Below are 17,178 nucleotides of genomic sequence, written 5' to 3' on the forward strand. Positions count from 1 at the left end.
CGGGCGCGGGGGCGTGGCCAGACAGCACGCACCAATGAGCGGGCTTCCTCGCGCCGGAGGCCCCGCCCCGCGCAGCGTCACGGCGGCCGCGCAGGCCCCGCCCGCCCCCCCAGCCCGTCGCTCGGGAGCGCGGCCCGGCCCGGCCCGGCGCGGCCCCAGGATGCGGGAGGGGCTGGCGCTGCCCGCAGCCCCCGGCGCCTCCGGCGCCGCCGTGCCGGGGTTCCTGGCCAAGCTCTGGGCGCTGGTAGAGGACCCGCAGAGCGACGACGTCATCTGCTGGAGCAGGGTGAGGGGGGCCCGCGGGGGGTCGGGGCCGGCCGTGACAGGCGGCGGTGGGGGGCCCTTGTCTCCCCCGGGGCGCCCCGAGACACCCCCCGCCCCGCCCGGCCCCCGGTGGCGGCAGCCCCCGGGCGGGGGTTCGCGTGCGGAGCCCCGGGGCGGCGGGGGGGAGCCCCCGGTTACGGGAGTCGCCCCCCGGTTGCGGGGGTCGCCTGGGACCGCGCGCGAGGGCTGGCAGGGGCCTGGCGTGGCACGGCGGAGCGCGTCCCGGTGTTCAAGCCTCACATTGCGCGTCGTTAGGTGGGAGTGGAAGCGCTCAGCAGAAAAAGGCGCTTTAAGGAGTCATGAAATGTTAATTTTCGCTCCCCGAGGCGGAGGCCAGGCCTTGGTCCCGCGCGCCCGCAGGCGCAGGGCACGGCCAACCCACCCGGAGCACACCGCATCCGCCACAACGCGGCGTTTGTTTTTGTCCCCGTCACTTTGAAATCCGTGGGACTTTCGCCCCTTTTTTCAGAGGTTTGGCCTTCACCAAGGCAAACGCGCAGAGGAACGCAGCATCTTCGTTCGCGTTGCGAACAGCCTAAAAATGACACCGAGATCTGCGCGGTTTCGGGAAATTTGAACTTGAGAGTGTGATAAATCTGGAACTACGCGTGTCATCGTTACCCCGCCTCGCCGCTGGGCTGTGTTGTCCGGACTGCCAGTAACTCCGCGATGTTACTCGGTTATTTTTAGTGGTGACACAATACGTACAATGGAAGAATCTCGTCAGAGCGGGGCAGCTCCCGTCTGGGCGATAAAAGCCCTCCGGTGGCACGGATTCAGGGTGCTCGAGCAATATTTGTTTCCTGCGCACAAAGAGAGCAGCGGATACGTGTGTTTTTAGAACTATTTTTCTTTGGATTGAGATCAAAACTTCACGGCTTTAAAAAAATCCCCCGTTCAATAGAAGTGTTCCACATGACCATCTTTTTGGATTCAAACTTTTTAGTGCAGTCCCAAGTGCTCAGAATTGCTCATACAGACAATTCCCTTCTCTAAGTGCTCTGCCCTTCCCCACTGTTGGAACTGTCTCTGTTGCTTTATGGGCTCGACTTAGGAGCAACCCCTTAGAAAAATTGTGCTTGTTCTCTGACTGTTGTTTCTGCTTGTTTCCTAGAATGGTGAGAACTTCTGCATTCTGGATGAGCAGAGGTTTGCCAAGGAGCTGCTCCCCAAGTACTTCAAACACAACAACATCTCCAGCTTCATACGACAGCTTAACATGTGTAAGCATCAGCTGTTATGTGTTCTTTCTGCCAAGTTCATCGCTACTTGGCATCCATCTGAATTTCTTTAAACAAACTGATTGACTTGGCAGGTCTTTCATCCATGAAAACCTGAATTCTGGTCTTGAGTTCACTTTGCAAAAGAGAAGAATAACAGTAGAGTTTGGCTTAGTCCTTGTTTTGTGTTTCAGCTCTGAGTCCTTTTGAGTAACGACCATAAAAATATTGTTCCATGTTGTGGTACCTGAAGCGTGGGTGGAGTCCTCTGGGCCCCAGTGGTAGTGGTAATGGTAACAGCAAATCTGTCCTACCCAGAACAAAGGCTGCATCTACACCCCTGCATCTAGTACATGGGAAAAAATGCCGAGATCATGCTGCTGCCTGCACTGCTGTGTTGAAACAAGATTAGTCACGCTGAGGGGTGAAGCTGGACTAAGTTTCTCATTGTGTTTTCTGCACTCGACTTGTGAGCAGCACGTAGCGTCCATTGCGGAGCACGTGTACAGCTTGTACAGGCAAAGCAGCTGGAGTGAGTGGGTAATTCAGAGGTGTTGTACCATTGGCGGGGCTGCAGCACACAGCAGAAACGGTTGTTTTGCAGCAGAGAGCTTATGGGCTGAGCGAAGGTGCAAACCACCTTGGTGAGACTATCCATTAGGGCGCGGGGGAGGAACTCTCTGGCCTGGCCCGGTAGGTTTGCCCGGGCTCTTGAGCTGATGCCTGTTCAGATTCTGTCAGACATGAGCAAGAAGGCATGTTTAGCCTCTTGAAATGGGGTGGATGCTGCTGTTTGTGTGGAGTGTTGAGACTCCATTCACCTGAGTGTCAAAGGATAACACAAACAAACCACTGCCAGTTGCCTTGTAGCGAGGGTGAATGCTACAATGCAGATATTCCTGTAGAGACAGGCAGTGCGGTGGCAGCCGCCTTTTCCCACCAGACGCGTCTCTCCTAGCTCCAAGTAAAGTTTTCTAGTGATAGCGCTGTTGGGGTGCAGTGAAACTGGAATATGGTAACTATGTTAAAAACTGGAACCAGGAGAGGTATAGATTGGTCTGTTCACTGTATTTTGCATCTGTACCCTGCAGTACTTGAAGTGGTGATGGAACAGCTGGCAATGTCTTATTTCATACAGGCAGCCTGGTATGGAGAAAGTACTCTGTGTGTGTTAGCATAGGCTGAGACTTAACTTCTCTTCCTTACTTTATTCTGGAGACCCTGGTGGTACACGACAGCACGTGTTTTGATATGTAGTTGTCTGGGATTATAGGCATGAAAGGGATGGTGCGCCGATCTGCGGCTTCCACAGAGACAAGGCTATATTCAAGATGTCCTAATAAATCTCATTTCTAACTGACTTCTGTGATTATTTGGACATCGCTGTCTCGCTTGCGGACACTAGCTGGCCTCTGCCGTGCAAGCTGTTCGCACAGCCTGCAAGGTCATTAGATAGTGTTCTGGATGTGTTCTCCAGCTGTGAAGATCAGAGCAGTCAGATCATTGAGCACCAAAGAGAAGCTGCTTTGGCTGTTTCTCATGGCTTCTGCTCCCAGCCACTGTAGAGCTGTAGGTATTGCAGTAGCCGTGGGGTTTTCTTTAGCTGTGTGTTGTAACAGTCAGCTTTGCACTGAAAGAATTGACCTTGTTACTGCCTCTCCACAGATGGCTTCAGGAAGGTGATTGCTCTGGAGAATGGTATGATCACAGCAGAGAAAAGCTCAGTCATTGAGTTCCAGCACCCTTTCTTCAAGCAAGGGAAGGCACACTTACTGGAGAACATCAAGCGCAAGGTACGGTCTAGGAATGTGTTTGCTTGGTTACGAAAAGGAGTTTGTCAAGAGCGTGTCTGGGGGTTTCAGACCCTTTGCAGCCAACAAATTCCATGGGAACCAAGGTTGTGCATCATGATGCACACCACTAACTCCCTCCTGAATGTCACGCTGATGCTCGGCTTGGCCTCCCCATGCCAGCTCTTAGACAAACACGCCTTGCTGCTGTTTAACAGTGCCCGGCAGTCAGACCACGCTCTTCGTAGCTGTCAGACTGGAGCCCCTTTTCCACAGAGAGTTCATATACCCACCTACAGCTTGGCACGGTCTTCAATTCTGCCAGCATAGCAGAGTTGGAAAGAGTCACAAGGTGAAAGAAGTAAAAGAAAATACATTCCCAGTTGGTGCTCACTGAAAATTAGCGAAGGCATCAGTAATCGGTTGACTTGGGCATACATGCATAAATTACATTGCATAAATTACATTGCATATGTTTGCATAAATTACATTGCTCCTCCAAAACGGTGTTGCCACTAAGCTACATCTTTATTAGTGCTTTCCAGTTTTCTGTTGTACATTCGGGTCTTGTCTGACCTGTTTCTGCACAGATATTTATCCTCTGTTGGCACATTACAGCCCATAATATCCTGGCTGCCAGAGAAAGAGACTATTGTGATCCATCATGTTGACACCTGAACTGCAGAATCTTTTCTTTAGCATGCCATAATGTGGTAGCTCTATTGCCCGAGTTCATAAAAGCGCAGGGCAGGCTTGAGAGTCACAATTGTGTTTTGATTGATTCTTCACCGAGCCGTCTCTGCTCCCAATCACAGCTGATAAGTGTAGTCATGCAGCTGCTTCCCGAGCCAGGCCTATGCCCCTCCCAGGCACCGTAACAGCTTGCACACCTGGCTTGCACACCTGCTTGCCGGGGTGTTGGCCGCGGGCCACTGGCGTTGTGTGTGGCACCGAGTTTTCCAGGAGCGCTGCGATGGGCAGAGTGTTCCCCACAGAAAGACAGAAGCTCTAGTGAGTGCCAGGGATGTTCACATGGAACTGTTGAATATTCTTTGTTGCACAGGAAATGTTAGTGATTTTTTCCAAATGTCCCCTATTTTTCTTGTTCTTTTGCTGTCTGGAACAGAGTCCTATTTCAGTACTTGCTATAAACTGGATTTCAAGCCTCTAACAGGAATGCAGGTTTGAATGTGGGACTTCCTTTATTCTCTCCCTGGTAGTGTCAGCTCTGCTGGTGTGCTTCAGTCTTGACACCCTTATCTGCTTAGAGACTCTGAAGAGAGCAATTCCTTGCACTTGGGCAGAGTATTTTAGTTTGGCCCTTTTTTCCGAGGCAGTCTGACTGCATTTGAAGTTTCCACCTGCCATCTGCATTTTTTGGGTATCTTCCCTGTGGAGAGGTGGCATGCTGAAGAAAGTTATTTCTGTGGAGTGATCACATAACAGTACGTTCTGTTCCATCAGGAAGTGATGGGATGTTATTTTATAACACTGTAAGTCCATTTCTGACCATCCCTTTGAAAAGAAAAGGATCTGTGAGCCAGCCTGCATAGAAGTTTCCTAGCGCTTCAGCGGGCCAGCCCCAGATGCTTTCACCTCCCCCTTGGAATTCAGTAGAGGAAGAAAAATCACAGCGTGCTGCAGGTGGGGAGGGACATCTGGTGGTGATCTAGTGCAAGTCCCTTTGGTTCAGTTATGGTCAGTATTTGGCTGAAGGATTCTTAAAATTATGCCCATAAAACCTGGATGTGTCGTTCAGAGGTGTGATGCACCAGACCTGTCTCTTTCAAAACCCTGCCTTGTATGTTAGCTGTCAGTGCCACCGCCACAGAGGGAGTTGGTGAAGGGATTGGAAAATTTTGAATGTGGAAGCGTGGGGAGGAGAGTGAGTGAGCTTTTTGCTTTCTGATGATTCTTCCACCATCGTTTGAAGAGGTGGCATTCACGGATTCTGCTGTGGGCAGAAGAGCAGTCTGGACTCTGACTTCTGGAGGAAGGTCTCCATAACTTTGGAATGTCGCTGAGCAGAGGTAGTAGTGGGAGAACCAATATGGGAACCTGCAATGCAGCTGGTGTGGGACAAAATTTCAAATTGCATAGGATTCATCAACCTTCCTTCTGCCCCCCCCCCCAAGTAACTTACAGAAATGTGTTACTCCTGCACTGGCAGATTCACGCACACCTAAGAGGAACACGATTGTCTTGTTCTCACTCCACTACCAGTTCTGTGTTTCGGTTCTGGCCCATGTCTTGCCCTTTGACACTAGAGGGCAAGCTGTCACCAGTCCTGTCCGAGGGGACCCCTGGGGAAGGCCCTTTTCAGTCAGCGGTGGGGTTTTTATCATGAATTACAACGGTGAATCTACTGTCTACACCTACAAAGTGCCATTCTCAGGTTTGCACTGTCAGCTGTTTTTTTTCACACAGTGTAGGCTGTCCTAAGGACTGTTGTCTGGCAGTTGTGGTGTTTTGTGATACGTAAGAATTATAGTATTACCTAAGCTTTTAATGGAGTTTATACCAGTTCTTCTACAGACTAACTACGCTGTTCCTGTGGCGGGGAGTATGCAAGGCACTGTTAGTAAAGCATGTGTAACCTGCTCCTCTTTCAGGTGTCTGCAGTAAGGACTGAGGATCTCAAGGTCTGTACAGAGGATTTGCACAAAGTGCTCTCTGAAGTCCAGGAGATGAGAGAGCAGCAGAACAACATGGATGTCAGGCTGGCTAACATGAAGAGGTAGACTCTGTCCCTTTCAGAGGCACTTTACGCTGAGTGTTGCTATATCTAATGGAACTTGACTCTAAATGTGGGTTTTGTTTGAACTGGAAACAAGTGAAGCTATAATTTTTTCTAAGAATGCCCATTCCACCCCACACAACATTCTGAATCTTGTTTGTTTTTATAATTCAGTTGCAGACCAGAGATTAAGACTGGGAGTTTGTTGACTATCTTGAGATTTCATTTTGGGTGCCATCACCTGTAGTAGTTTTTTAGGGCAATGAAAGCATTTCCTTTCCTAAACACAAAACACGGTTAGATGCAGTGAGGGAGAGTTAGTCTTCGGTTTTCTTTCTAATTGGAAGTGTACTTCGCACGTCCTCATCTCTGTTCCCTCAGATCCTTTTCATGTGGGCACTGGTGATTCATTGAGATCACTGGTATGCAAGCAGGTATCAACCAGAGTTCAGGAGGTACCTTCACTCCACTCCCTCTGTTCCTTTTAAAAAAAACAAACAAACAAAACAAAAAACCCTCAAACACAAACTCTGAAACTGTTCCGAGATGGTCTGTGTTACGCCTGTTTCCAAAAACCAAGTCTTTATTCTAAGGCTTTGAGGCTTTGAAGGAATACTTCAGATCGAGATTATTGCTGGAGCAGCAGAGGATGAGAATATCCTTATTAGTGAGTGTTTGGGCCTGCCTGATGGAAAATGGAGTTAACTTAACCCAGAGTTTATACTAGTGGATTGGCTTAACTGGTTGTTAGTTATCCACAGAAGAATGTTGCCATTGGTCCTGCAAGGTACTGTGAAAGCTTGAAAGCTGTAAAACTAAAGCATATAAAGTAAACTCTGTTCATCCTCTGTCTTCTGATTTATTCTGCATTGCAGAGAAAATAAGGCCCTGTGGAAAGAAGTGGCAGTTCTAAGGCAGAAGCACAGTCAACAACAGAAGCTGCTGTCTAAGGTACCCTTGCAGCCTCTTCAGTGCCACCACCCTTGCTCCTGCCTCGGTGACACCTGATGGCATTCTTTGCTTATGTAGAATGACAAATGACACAGAGCTGAACAGGCTATATTAATACAGCATAAAGAAAACGTTCACAGTTCCTGAGTGTCCCAGAAGTAGCACAGCAAAGAACCACGAGCAAAAGACTAAGGAAAAGTCGTAGTAAAAAGGATTTCATTGTGTTTGAAATATCAGTGAATCTTATTTGGAGAGAAATCAGTAAATCAAGCGGACCTGGGGTAAACGTGGTGCATGGTAGTGCATGGTAACAGGAGCCTAAATGAGAGATTGCAGGCACATGGATGGAGTCTGTGAAGGATCTTGGACCAAGACAGACTTAGACCACTCAAGAAGTCATCTTGGAGCCCAGAAACTGTAGGAGCTTCTGCACTGGAACAAATTTTCTTTGGTTTATCCCTCAGCTGTTTCTGGTCTGGAATCCTCTAGTGACCTGTGGTGTTACATTTTAAAAAAAACAAACCTGTCCAAGTGGGATAATTTTTCAATGCCATTTGTAACTATAATTTTGCTTTTTAAGATGTGAACGCAAATGAATTTTTAATGTACCTATTAATTTCTATTGCATAACTACATCATTTTGTAGTAAAATCTGAATTAATAATTTGCTAGGATTGCTATGTTGACCACTTGTTTTGTTTTTTTGTTTTTCCTTTTTAGATTCTTCAATTTATCCTAAGTTTGATGCGAGGAAATTACATTCTTGGGGTCAAAAGAAAAAGGTAATTACTGGATAGGTCACAAATCAGTGTCAGATGTGAATTATAGGGATAAATCAGCTGCTAGAAACAAGATACTTTTCTTAAAGTGTATGAAGAATGTGTTTATCACTTGTATATTCAAACTTGAGAAAGCTGATGGAAGTTGAAAAAAGCATGGAATAAAGGTTTCCTCTTATTAATAAAAAAATGGGTGGGAAGAGAATATATTATACCTTTTAAATTTCGAAGGGCACAGTCATCAGAAATGGTAACTCTTTCAAAATGTGCAAATGTGACTGACTCAAAACAAAAAGCAGGTTTAGAATGCTGCCTGTCTACAGTACACTTACTAAAAACATTTCTAAAAAGCCAGTTTTCTTAGAAGTGGAGGAATGGTTGTTCTTGCTCTCGCTGCATGTATTTGGCATTGCTGCAGCCTTTCACTGCAGAGCTATTGGCTAAAGCCATATTTTGTCTCAGGTCTCTAACGGATGCTGCAGGTGCTTCACCCTCCAAGTACAGCCGACAGTATGTTCGCATCCCCGTGGAGAGCGGCCAGGCGGTAAGTGTTCCCAGGGAGGGAGACCGTGGGCTGGGCAGGGTGACAGGCAGGGATCTCAGTCTTCCTTATAACTGCTAATACCCTAATCTGACAGTCACGTGCACTCCATGTTGAAGCGGGCATCTTTAAAGTATTGCTCTGTAAAATCATGCAAATCGGCACAACTGGTCACAGATGAAATCTGAACAGGAGATAGAAGCTGCAAGAAGAATGGAGCTTCAACGTCAAAAAGTCGGACCTTTTGGTACACTCATTCTGTTTGCTGTACCCTGCAGATGTCTTTTTCTGAACACGACGCAGATGGCGAGGGTGGAAATGGCACAGGTCTCATCATTCGAGATATCACTGACACCCTGGAAAGTGCCACCGACGGCCTCCTTGCCGTGGCACACACGAGTGGCAGAGCCAGGTACACTGGAAGGATGCAGTTATGCTTAGGTTGTTAACTAGGTAGTTATGTCAGTGTAAGTGATCCACATGAATTCTGGGCAGCAGCCTCTCTGAATTTTAGCTCTGTTAGTGCATGACAGGCCAGTTTGTAGGCTGTCTTTTCTACAGCCTGTAGCCCTGGGCATGGCCAGCAAAGCCTTTCGAGAGCTCCTGTCGCGTCAGGAGTGCCCACAGCCCTGTCAGGCTGATTGGCACTTGGAGTTTAATTTGCTGAGGCTTCTCTGTCTGTTCAACAAATAAGCACGTACTTAACTTTTCAACTGAACAGGGACCTGAATGCATATATAGGTTACTAATAAACGATCCAAAATGTAGATAGGTTACTAAGAAACAAAGCAAGATGTATAGTTTTATCTCCAGTTTCAGTCCTACTCTCGCCAATGTTGTGCTAAGCACAACTGAAGGGAAGGCATTCTTTTGTGTGGCATCAGATTCCTGTGAAAACCCATTTAGTTGTTAACATTCCAGAGTGAATTATGGACCAATTTGGAATCTTTTATTTCTAGAGACGCAATGTTTGGATTTTCCATCCTGCCTAATTTCCATATGCTATTTTGCTGCTTTTAGCCTGGCAAAATGGGGTGTTTTGCTCTGATACGTGCTATCTGTATAAGCTGTAATAAGAGATTCTTCATCTGCCTTTAGGAAGGCACTTTTCTTCCTTTTCTAAAGACCAGTTGGTTGGCTGAACCCTTGACTGCCTTGACCTTATTGGATATTAAGATTTGAGATAAACTTGGAATGAGTAGTAATACAAGTGGTGAATTCTCCTGTGTGCTGTTTCTCTTTGGGTCATGTTTTAGGGAGACACAGGCAGCTCTGGATCCTGGCTTACCTCTTTGTCAAGTAGCGCAACCAAATGAGTTAAACTGTGCAGAACCTAACCCACCAGTTCATAGAAACGATGTCAGCAAGTGCAGTGACACAGGCAACGTTGCTGTGGAACTCCATACTGCGCAGCCTAATGCTCCAGAAGACCCCGTGTCTGTGATTGACTCCATCTTGAATGAGAACAACTCTGGAAACCAAAATGATCCTTTACTGGACAGGTATTAACTTGCTTCTGGAAACTGTTACGCTGTCATCATCTTGTGGGATCCTATCAAAGTTTTAGAGGCTGTGTTCAGCAGAACGTAGTGAATTAGCTTTTCAAATGTCGTTGATGAACTGCAGTTTCTGCCCCTTTGTTAGTAGGTCTGGAAAAGGTCGTTAGCATCATACCGGAAGAGCGGAGCAAGCTTGTCTGTCAGAGCTGTGGCACTGGGCTGTCTGCTGCCCGACGCCTCAGGCCAGGGCTTGGCAGGGTCACTGTCACGTCCCGGAGCTGTGGGCGCTGCCAGTGCCGCCAAACAGCAGAGGGAGGGGGGCGGTGATCTCAGGAGGGCACCACGGCTGCTCTGCTTCTGAGCACTGGATGAGGGTTTCTGTCAGTGGCAGTCTGATGCTGTTGCTTCCTTTGCCCCTCGTTTCTGCAAGGGTTCGCTTCCCTTCGCGTGGTCAGACCAGACTCACGCTGGGATCAGAACCACGCAGGCTGTGGTCTCGCTCAGCAGCACTGCTGCTCGGGCAGCTCCCAGCTCTGCGCTGCCCCTCAGCTCTGCCGCTGCCACAGCGTGAGCTGCAGCAGGGAACAAACTCTAGTTCTTTGTCCCGACAGCTCTTCTGCTGTGGTTAACCTGGTATGAAGTACTGAGAGGATGCGTCACAGCACTCAGTGTGGTCTGAAGGCCCTGTAATATCACAGAATCAGAGGAGGGTTTGGGTGGGAAGGGACCTTAAAGCCCATCCAGTCCCACCCCCTGCCCTGGGCAGGGACACCTTCCACTAGCCCAGGTTGCCCAAAGCCCCATCCAGCCTGGCCTTGAACCCTTCCGGGGGGGGCGGGGGGGGCAGCCACAGCTTCTCTGTGCAACCTGTGCCAGGGCCTCACCACCCTCACAGGGAAGAATTTCTGCCTTAGATCTAGTCTCTCAGTTTGAAGCCGCTACCCCTTGTCCTGTCAGTACATGTGACCTAGTCTGGCTCTCGTCTTGCCCCACAGCTGTGAGAACTGAGAGGTCAGCAGATCATTTCTAAGAGGTTTTTTTCTGCCTTGTCGTGTAAAAGAAGGCCCTAACTGCCAACTGTTTCTTACAGTACTGTATCATTTTGTCTTTTTAGAGAAGAAATTCAGGATTTTCTTAATTGCATTGATGCCAGCCTTGAAGAGCTTCAAGCAATGCTATCTGGGAAGCAGTATAACTTTGGTTCTGAAGCTTTCAGTGATGTGAGTGTCTTTCCACTTTTTCTGATTTCTGAAAACTACTGCTTAGGTTGCATTACAAAATTTTACTGATTTATTCCATGTTGTAATGGTCAAGAGGGGAGAAAATCCTGGAAAGCAAATTGTTATGGATAGAATAATACATAGTCATTGTAGGAGCCTAACAATGTACAAGGTAACATTGAGAGCCTTTTTCAGTTCATATAGTATTTCTGTTACACATAACTCAAGGGGGAGAAAAAAAAGGGAAAAAATTCAACTTTCTTCTTCTCAAGTCTTTGTCACATACCATCACATCCTGATTATGTGTTTGATTATGCTTTATGATATGGAATGAAACTCAGCCATAGACCTGGAATGACTGGGAAATAGGGTGTCCTTTTCTCCTGCTGTCCTGCCCGAGGCTGCAGGTGGGTACCCTGCCGGGGGCCTGCGAGGAGCCGCCTTCCATTGGCTTCAGTGGATGGAGCCGTGTGCTGGATCCTGCTGTCCTTTCAGGAGCTCTCTGGAGTTTTAAGAACCATGTTATATGACATATCGTCTGGTTTTGTTTTCAGACACTTAATCCTGAGCTGCCAGCCCTGGATATGAGCTTGATGGAAACTTGCCCTGGTATGGAAAATGTAAGAGTAAGAGTTGCTCCTATGATGGGGAGGGTTAACGCGATGTTGAGAGCTGAACTCTGACTGATGCAGTTGGAGGGTGGGGGCTGGACTGACAGCACAGGATGGAACTGCCGTTTTATCTGCTACTGCTGACAGTGTCTCAGCTATCACTGTTAGCATATATGAATTTAAGAGGGTTCTCGAGATAATTTCAAGTCTTGCATTCCTAGCTGCAGTAATACACTCATGGGCTGATTTGAACTGTCAGTTTGCTGTGAATGTTTGCTTCCTGAATACACCTGAGAACAGAAGGAAGAGGGAATCAAACTGGTGTCAGTTGAATCAGCTGTCTGTACTGAGGAATTTTTTTTTTCCTATCTCTTCTGTACCTTCTGTTTAGAATGAGGAGGGTAGAAAATCTTGTCTTTTTCTGGTCTAAGTGTGTGAGAACAGTTTCTTGGTTTCAAATAGCCTCAGGGATTCCCAGGATGTCTTTTAGCCAAGTAGTAACTAGGTCTGGGGTTATAGTTCGGATGAGACTGTGTGTCTTCAGTCTGTCTGAAGGCTGAAGTACTAAATGAAGATTATAATGCAATACACTGTATTTGTTCTGAACATGCTGTATGGAATTTCCTCAGAGGATATACAAAAGTTCAGTGCAAATTTACTTCTCTTGGTCCAGTTCCTAAAACTGACTCCTGTTTAAAAAAAAAAAAGAAAAAACAAACCCTTGCAACTGTCATTTATTTTGTAGTCCTGAAATTATATTTAAACAAGGACTTCCCAGTCATAAGAGCTTAGACCACAACTGAGGTAAAATGAAGCTGTGTTCAAGCAGTGCTTGCAAAGTATAATTATATTGACGAAATCATGTTTAGCAGTGTCATTCCAATAAAAATATAATATTCCAATAAGAATATAATAAAGCTTCTGGTTTAGAAGGTAAAATAAATATTTGCTAGTCAGAAGCTTGTTTGGCTTTAGTAAGTTTAGTCTGTGTTTCACCATGTCTTCTTCTGAGCTCCTGTTTGCTGGCCCTCATGTGCAACAATGGCCTCATTGGTCAACTGTTTCATTTCTCTTCCCTCCTCCTTTCCCCTTTAATTTTGCTAACCAGTTGATGAAGGCTTGGGTTTTGCTGCTTTTGATGATGTTAAGCTTTCTGTCTTCTCTCTGTCCATTTTGCTTCAGATTGCAAACTTGGCAGAGAGCACTGAAGATCTGGGAGCAAGTGAGAGAGAAACAGCAGGAAGCAAAGGTGAGCAGGAAGGAGAACTGAGAGCTGTGGCAGTTCCAGACTCTTCCAAAACTGTGTTGAAATGGAATTTTAGTAGCCTGTAATACAGTTTATCTCCTCCTTTGGTCTGGGCTTAACATTTTTGTGAAGGTTGGAATGTTTCACTGATCTGGATGAAGCTGTGCCTCAATCCGAAGAGGCCCCATCCTGTGCCCCGTGTTGGTGTTACCTTCCCTTTCTCTGACACGTGGCAGTGTGGCAGCGGGGAGCAGAGCTGCAGGTGTCCTCGGGGGGTATCTCCCCATGGGCTGTGGCCCTGCTGGTGCAGCGCTGCCCGTGTCACCCCCTCGTGCTGCTGCCTGTCCTGGGGCTTGCACTGAGCCTGAGCTCCCCTCCCCAGCTGTGCCTGTAGTCTGTCAGAGCCCAGCTGTGTGGTTTGCCGTAGTGAACCAGGTTTTGAAGCAGCCTCTCCAGTTTTCCCTGTCTTTAAGACTTACGTGACACGGGTGCCTGGTGTTTAAACTGTTTGTTTTCCCTCAGATATGCAGCTGATACAGTACAGGGCCAACCCTCTGCTTTCATTATTTGAAGAATTGCCTTCAAGCGAAGCTGCAGGGAAGATGGAGGATCCGAAAGACCTTCTACTGCCCTCCCTGGAGGAGAAACCTGCTCTTCATCCTCCGTCAGGCAGTGGATCTGTCCTGCCAGGGGCAGCTCCAGCAAGCCAGGCCGAGCCTCTGGATGCTCTGGGCGTGGGGGATCCCCCTCTGCTCTCGGAAGATGGCAATGGAGAGTATAAACTGTTTCCACTCCTCCTCCTCAGTCCTGTTGCTAACTTCATAGAAGAGGCCTCTGAGATAGAAACTTCTTGAGCTCACATGACACCTGCGACTGGCTTAGTGATGTGAGACAGATAACGAAGGAATGGATCAGCGAGAAGTTTGACCTCTCTCCTCACCTGCTTCCTGGGTGTCGTGTTCCGTGTAGGCAAAAGTTCTCTTTCTGCAAGCAAAGAGCACGTCTGGAAAAACTGAAAACAAGCTCAAAAGAGCTGGTGGGAGTGAAGGCACTGGGTGGAGGGGAAGAGCAACATCCCTGTAAACATACTGCAGTGTATTCCATGACTTTTTATCTGATATCCTTATTGCAAGAGAAAATCTGTTTGTATCCTGTTTGTAAAGTTTAGCTGGGTGTATTTGTTGGTTTGGTTTTGGTTGGGGTTGGTTTTTTTTTGGTTGACCGGATAGTAATGTGTGTAATATTTTAAACGTGGGTTTTACTCTTTGAGAGCCTGTTCAATAGGTGGCTTGTCTGCTGTTTGGAATTTAAGATTTTTTTAAAATTTTGTTTTTAATTTGAGATTTCTTTTTTGATAGTTTGTGGCTACAATTGTTTGCGTCTGCGCTCTACTCCTAGATTTGCTCCTAGGTACAGGCAACATTTTTCCTATGGAAAATTACATTTTAACTGTGGAATGTTAGTTTTTAACATGCTAACACGCATCCATTGCCACGGGCTGTTGATATTGTGGTAGGAAGTGCTCGCCACCCTGTGTAATGCTGCTTTCTCATGCACATTGCATGGCAGCTCTTCTCGGGTAACTTGCACCTCGCTCACAGCTCACGTGTCCTCAGAAATTTTGAGAAGAACTGATTCATGTCTAGCAAAGTCCAGCAGCTGCCCTTAAAATGAGAGGGGAGAGAAAAACAGGAGCCATGGGGTAACCTGCACTGACGTAGGACATGATGTTAACGTTTCTCTTCTGCTTGCAGTAGCTGCTTGTTCACCAAACCCTGTACGAGCACTGGACTTCGTGCTGCATTTGCTGCTTTTGGAATCTTAAAGCTAAATTAGCTAGATGCGTTTGAGTCCTTTGACAGCAGATTACAAAAACTAGTGTCTGCTTACTCAAAAAATCTCTCCCCAGAATTCCTTTCTGTGCTGTTTTCCTGACGTCTTTGAGCAGCCCCTGGTGCGAGCGCAATAGCAAGTTCTCCTTCGCTGATACCAAGTTTGTAGCCGTCTGCCACTAACCCACACAAACTTGAAATTTGCTGTAGCAGTACAGAACTGAAGAGGAGGCCTGGAGGCGGGTAGAAAACCCGTTATATAATGTCATGGGATATTTCCTACCAGCACAATTTCTTGAAAATTTTTTCAGTTTTAGGAATTCAGTCTACCTACAGGCTTTGTTCTCTCCAAAGTTTCTGAAGTAGTAAGATTTTACTTCTTTTATATTCAAGAACCCAAGGTAATTTGATATTCTGAAGCCTACTAGGTAATGCATGTTGTCTGTGCTGGTGTTACTTAATTGGATTTGTGCTTCATTGTCAAATCTTTGAGTTGCAGAGGAGGATCTTGCTACTGAGTGTGTGTATACGTGTAATGCCTTCACAGTGTCATTTTATTCCCGTGCTTCTGTAACTGCTCTTCACCTCATGACCCTTTGTGTTTGTATCTTTTGAATTGCCTTTTGTCCAGTACGTCTTACTCTACCCTTTTCTAGTCTTTCTTTTGCTTACTTCTTGAGACAAAGGGCTGAATAGTCTCAAGTTTTCATGAGCTAAAGGGAGAGGGGGAAATGAATGAATTGTGTATCTGTCTTGGGTTCTGTTTTTTTTTAAATTTCTTCCCAAAGGCCTCAGTTTTGCCAAGAGTAAATCAGTAAAAAAAACAGACTTTTCTTCTGCTGTTTTGACAGCACGGTGTGGACAGCAGCGTTCTCTGAGGCTGATCTTCTGTAACTCACTTCCTGAACAGGTTAGACTGAAGGGTAGTTCCTGTTATGGATTAGTCATGTTCTTCCATCGTGGAGCCCTCTGATCTCAGTGCATCTCACCATCAGATATTTGATCTGATTGCATAATAGTTTTTTAAAATGCTTTCTCTCTTAAGAAATTAAGAAACCAAGGCTTAAGAAAACTGCAAATAAAAACATGTACATGTGTGTCTGGTTTATGTACTGGTCTAGGAAAAGTGTTTATGCAGGTTTCCTAAGAAAGATTGCACTGGAAAGGGGAAGGCTGAATAGTAAGACAAACCCACATACTGAAGTAATTAAACCCAAGAATTGCAAAACCATTACTCTGTTTCATGTACATTCTTTTTGTGTGTGTTCCTGTGTGTGCCAATACTTCCCAAACCTGTTTACTGAATTTTCTAAAAAGGAGATGTGTGCTGGGGGATCTCATTACACAGCTGCTGCTGGTTCAGAAATAACTGAAATGCCAAGGTTAGCCTGGCTCCGGTTTTCAGAACTTTCAGCCTGTGGAAAAAGGAGGTTTAAACACACCACGGAGTCAAAGCTTTTGGGAATGGGACTGATGGCGTAGGGCTGGGTTGGCTTTGGGTGTTTATGTATATGTTTGTTTTATGTATACATGAAAATTGTGTGTAGTAAAAGCACCAGCTTCAGAGAGGGACCTGGGGGTGTTGATTGACAGCTGGCTGAACAGGAGCCATCAGTGTGCCCAGGTGGCCAAGAAGGCCAATGGTATCCTGGCTTGTATCAGCACTAGTGTGGCCAGCAGGGACAGGGAAGGGATCTCACCCCTGTACTCGGCACTGGTGAGGCCGCACCTCGATGAGTGGCTTCAGTTTTGGGCCCGTCACTCCAAAAAGGCCATTGAATGACTCGAGCGTGTCCAGAGAAGGGCAACGGAGCTGGTGCAGGGTCTGGAGCACAGGTCTGATGGGGAGCGGCTGAGGGAACTGGGGGGGTTTAGTCTGGAGAAGAGGAGGCTGAGGGGAGACCTCATGGCCCTCTGCAACTCCCTGACAGGAGGGTGCAGAGAGGGGGGATGAGTCTCTTGAGCCAAGGACCCAGCGGCAGGCCAAGAGGGAATGGCCTCAAGCTGCGCCAGGGCAGGGTCAGACTGGCTCTTAGGAAGGATTTCTTTGCAGAAGGGGTTGTTGGGCGTTGGAATGGGCTGCCCAGGGCAGGGGGGGAGTCCCCATCCCTGGAGGGGTTGAAGAGTCGGGTTGACCCAGCGCTGAGGGATCTGGTGGAGTTGGGAACGGTCAGGGTGAGGTTCATGGTTGGACTGGAGGAGCTTCAAGGGCTTTTCCAGCCGAGATGATTCTGTGATTCTGTATGTAATGTGCATGTTAAAACTTACTATTTAGAAAGCAATGCCCGGAGGGAAAGAGGAAGAACAGCCGCTTAGGAATAAAAAGAAACAAAGGAAACTTTTTTTAAAAAGTGGAATTAAAAAACAGAAGGGGGAAAAAAAGCATACTCAGCAGTAAATATGAAATAGAGTAGAAGTAATTCTTAAA

At 47.0% G+C, this 17,178-nt stretch overlaps 1 protein-coding gene across 1 annotated transcript; it reads left to right on the forward strand.

Moving 5' to 3' along the window:
* Window positions 1-129: 129 nt before the first annotated feature.
* On the forward strand, window positions 130-15,981 carry LOC141927668 (heat shock factor protein 3-like). The gene is made up of 13 exons (XM_074834910.1): window positions 130-286; window positions 1,439-1,547; window positions 3,210-3,337; window positions 5,947-6,071; window positions 6,947-7,022; window positions 7,743-7,804; window positions 8,264-8,345; window positions 8,621-8,754; window positions 9,599-9,844; window positions 10,956-11,061; window positions 11,616-11,681; window positions 12,855-12,921; window positions 13,441-15,981. The coding sequence occupies exons 1-13, from the start codon at window positions 161-163 to the stop codon at window positions 13,770-13,772; spliced, it is 1,659 nt and encodes a 552-aa protein (XP_074691011.1). The 5' UTR covers window positions 130-160; the 3' UTR covers window positions 13,773-15,981.
* Window positions 15,982-17,178: the final 1,197 nt, after the last annotated feature.

Source organism: Strix aluco, chromosome 10, assembly GCF_031877795.1.
Source record: "Strix aluco isolate bStrAlu1 chromosome 10, bStrAlu1.hap1, whole genome shotgun sequence".
Lineage (NCBI taxonomy): Eukaryota > Metazoa > Chordata > Aves > Strigiformes > Strigidae > Strix > Strix aluco.

What these genes read in the sequence shown, in the direction of transcription:
- LOC141927668 (XM_074834910.1), top strand. Translation starts at nt 161, where the DNA reads ATGCGGGAGGGGCTGGCGCTGCCCGCAGCCCCCGGCGCCTCCGGCGCC. An exon ending in AGGCTGGCTAACATGAAGAG is followed by an intron (nt 6,072 to 6,946) that starts GTAGACTCTGTC and finishes TCTGCATTGCAG; the next exon opens with AGAAAATAAGGCCCTGTGGA. An exon ending in CTTGCCCTGGTATGGAAAAT is followed by an intron (nt 11,682 to 12,854) that starts GTAAGAGTAAGA and finishes ATTTTGCTTCAG; the next exon opens with ATTGCAAACTTGGCAGAGAG.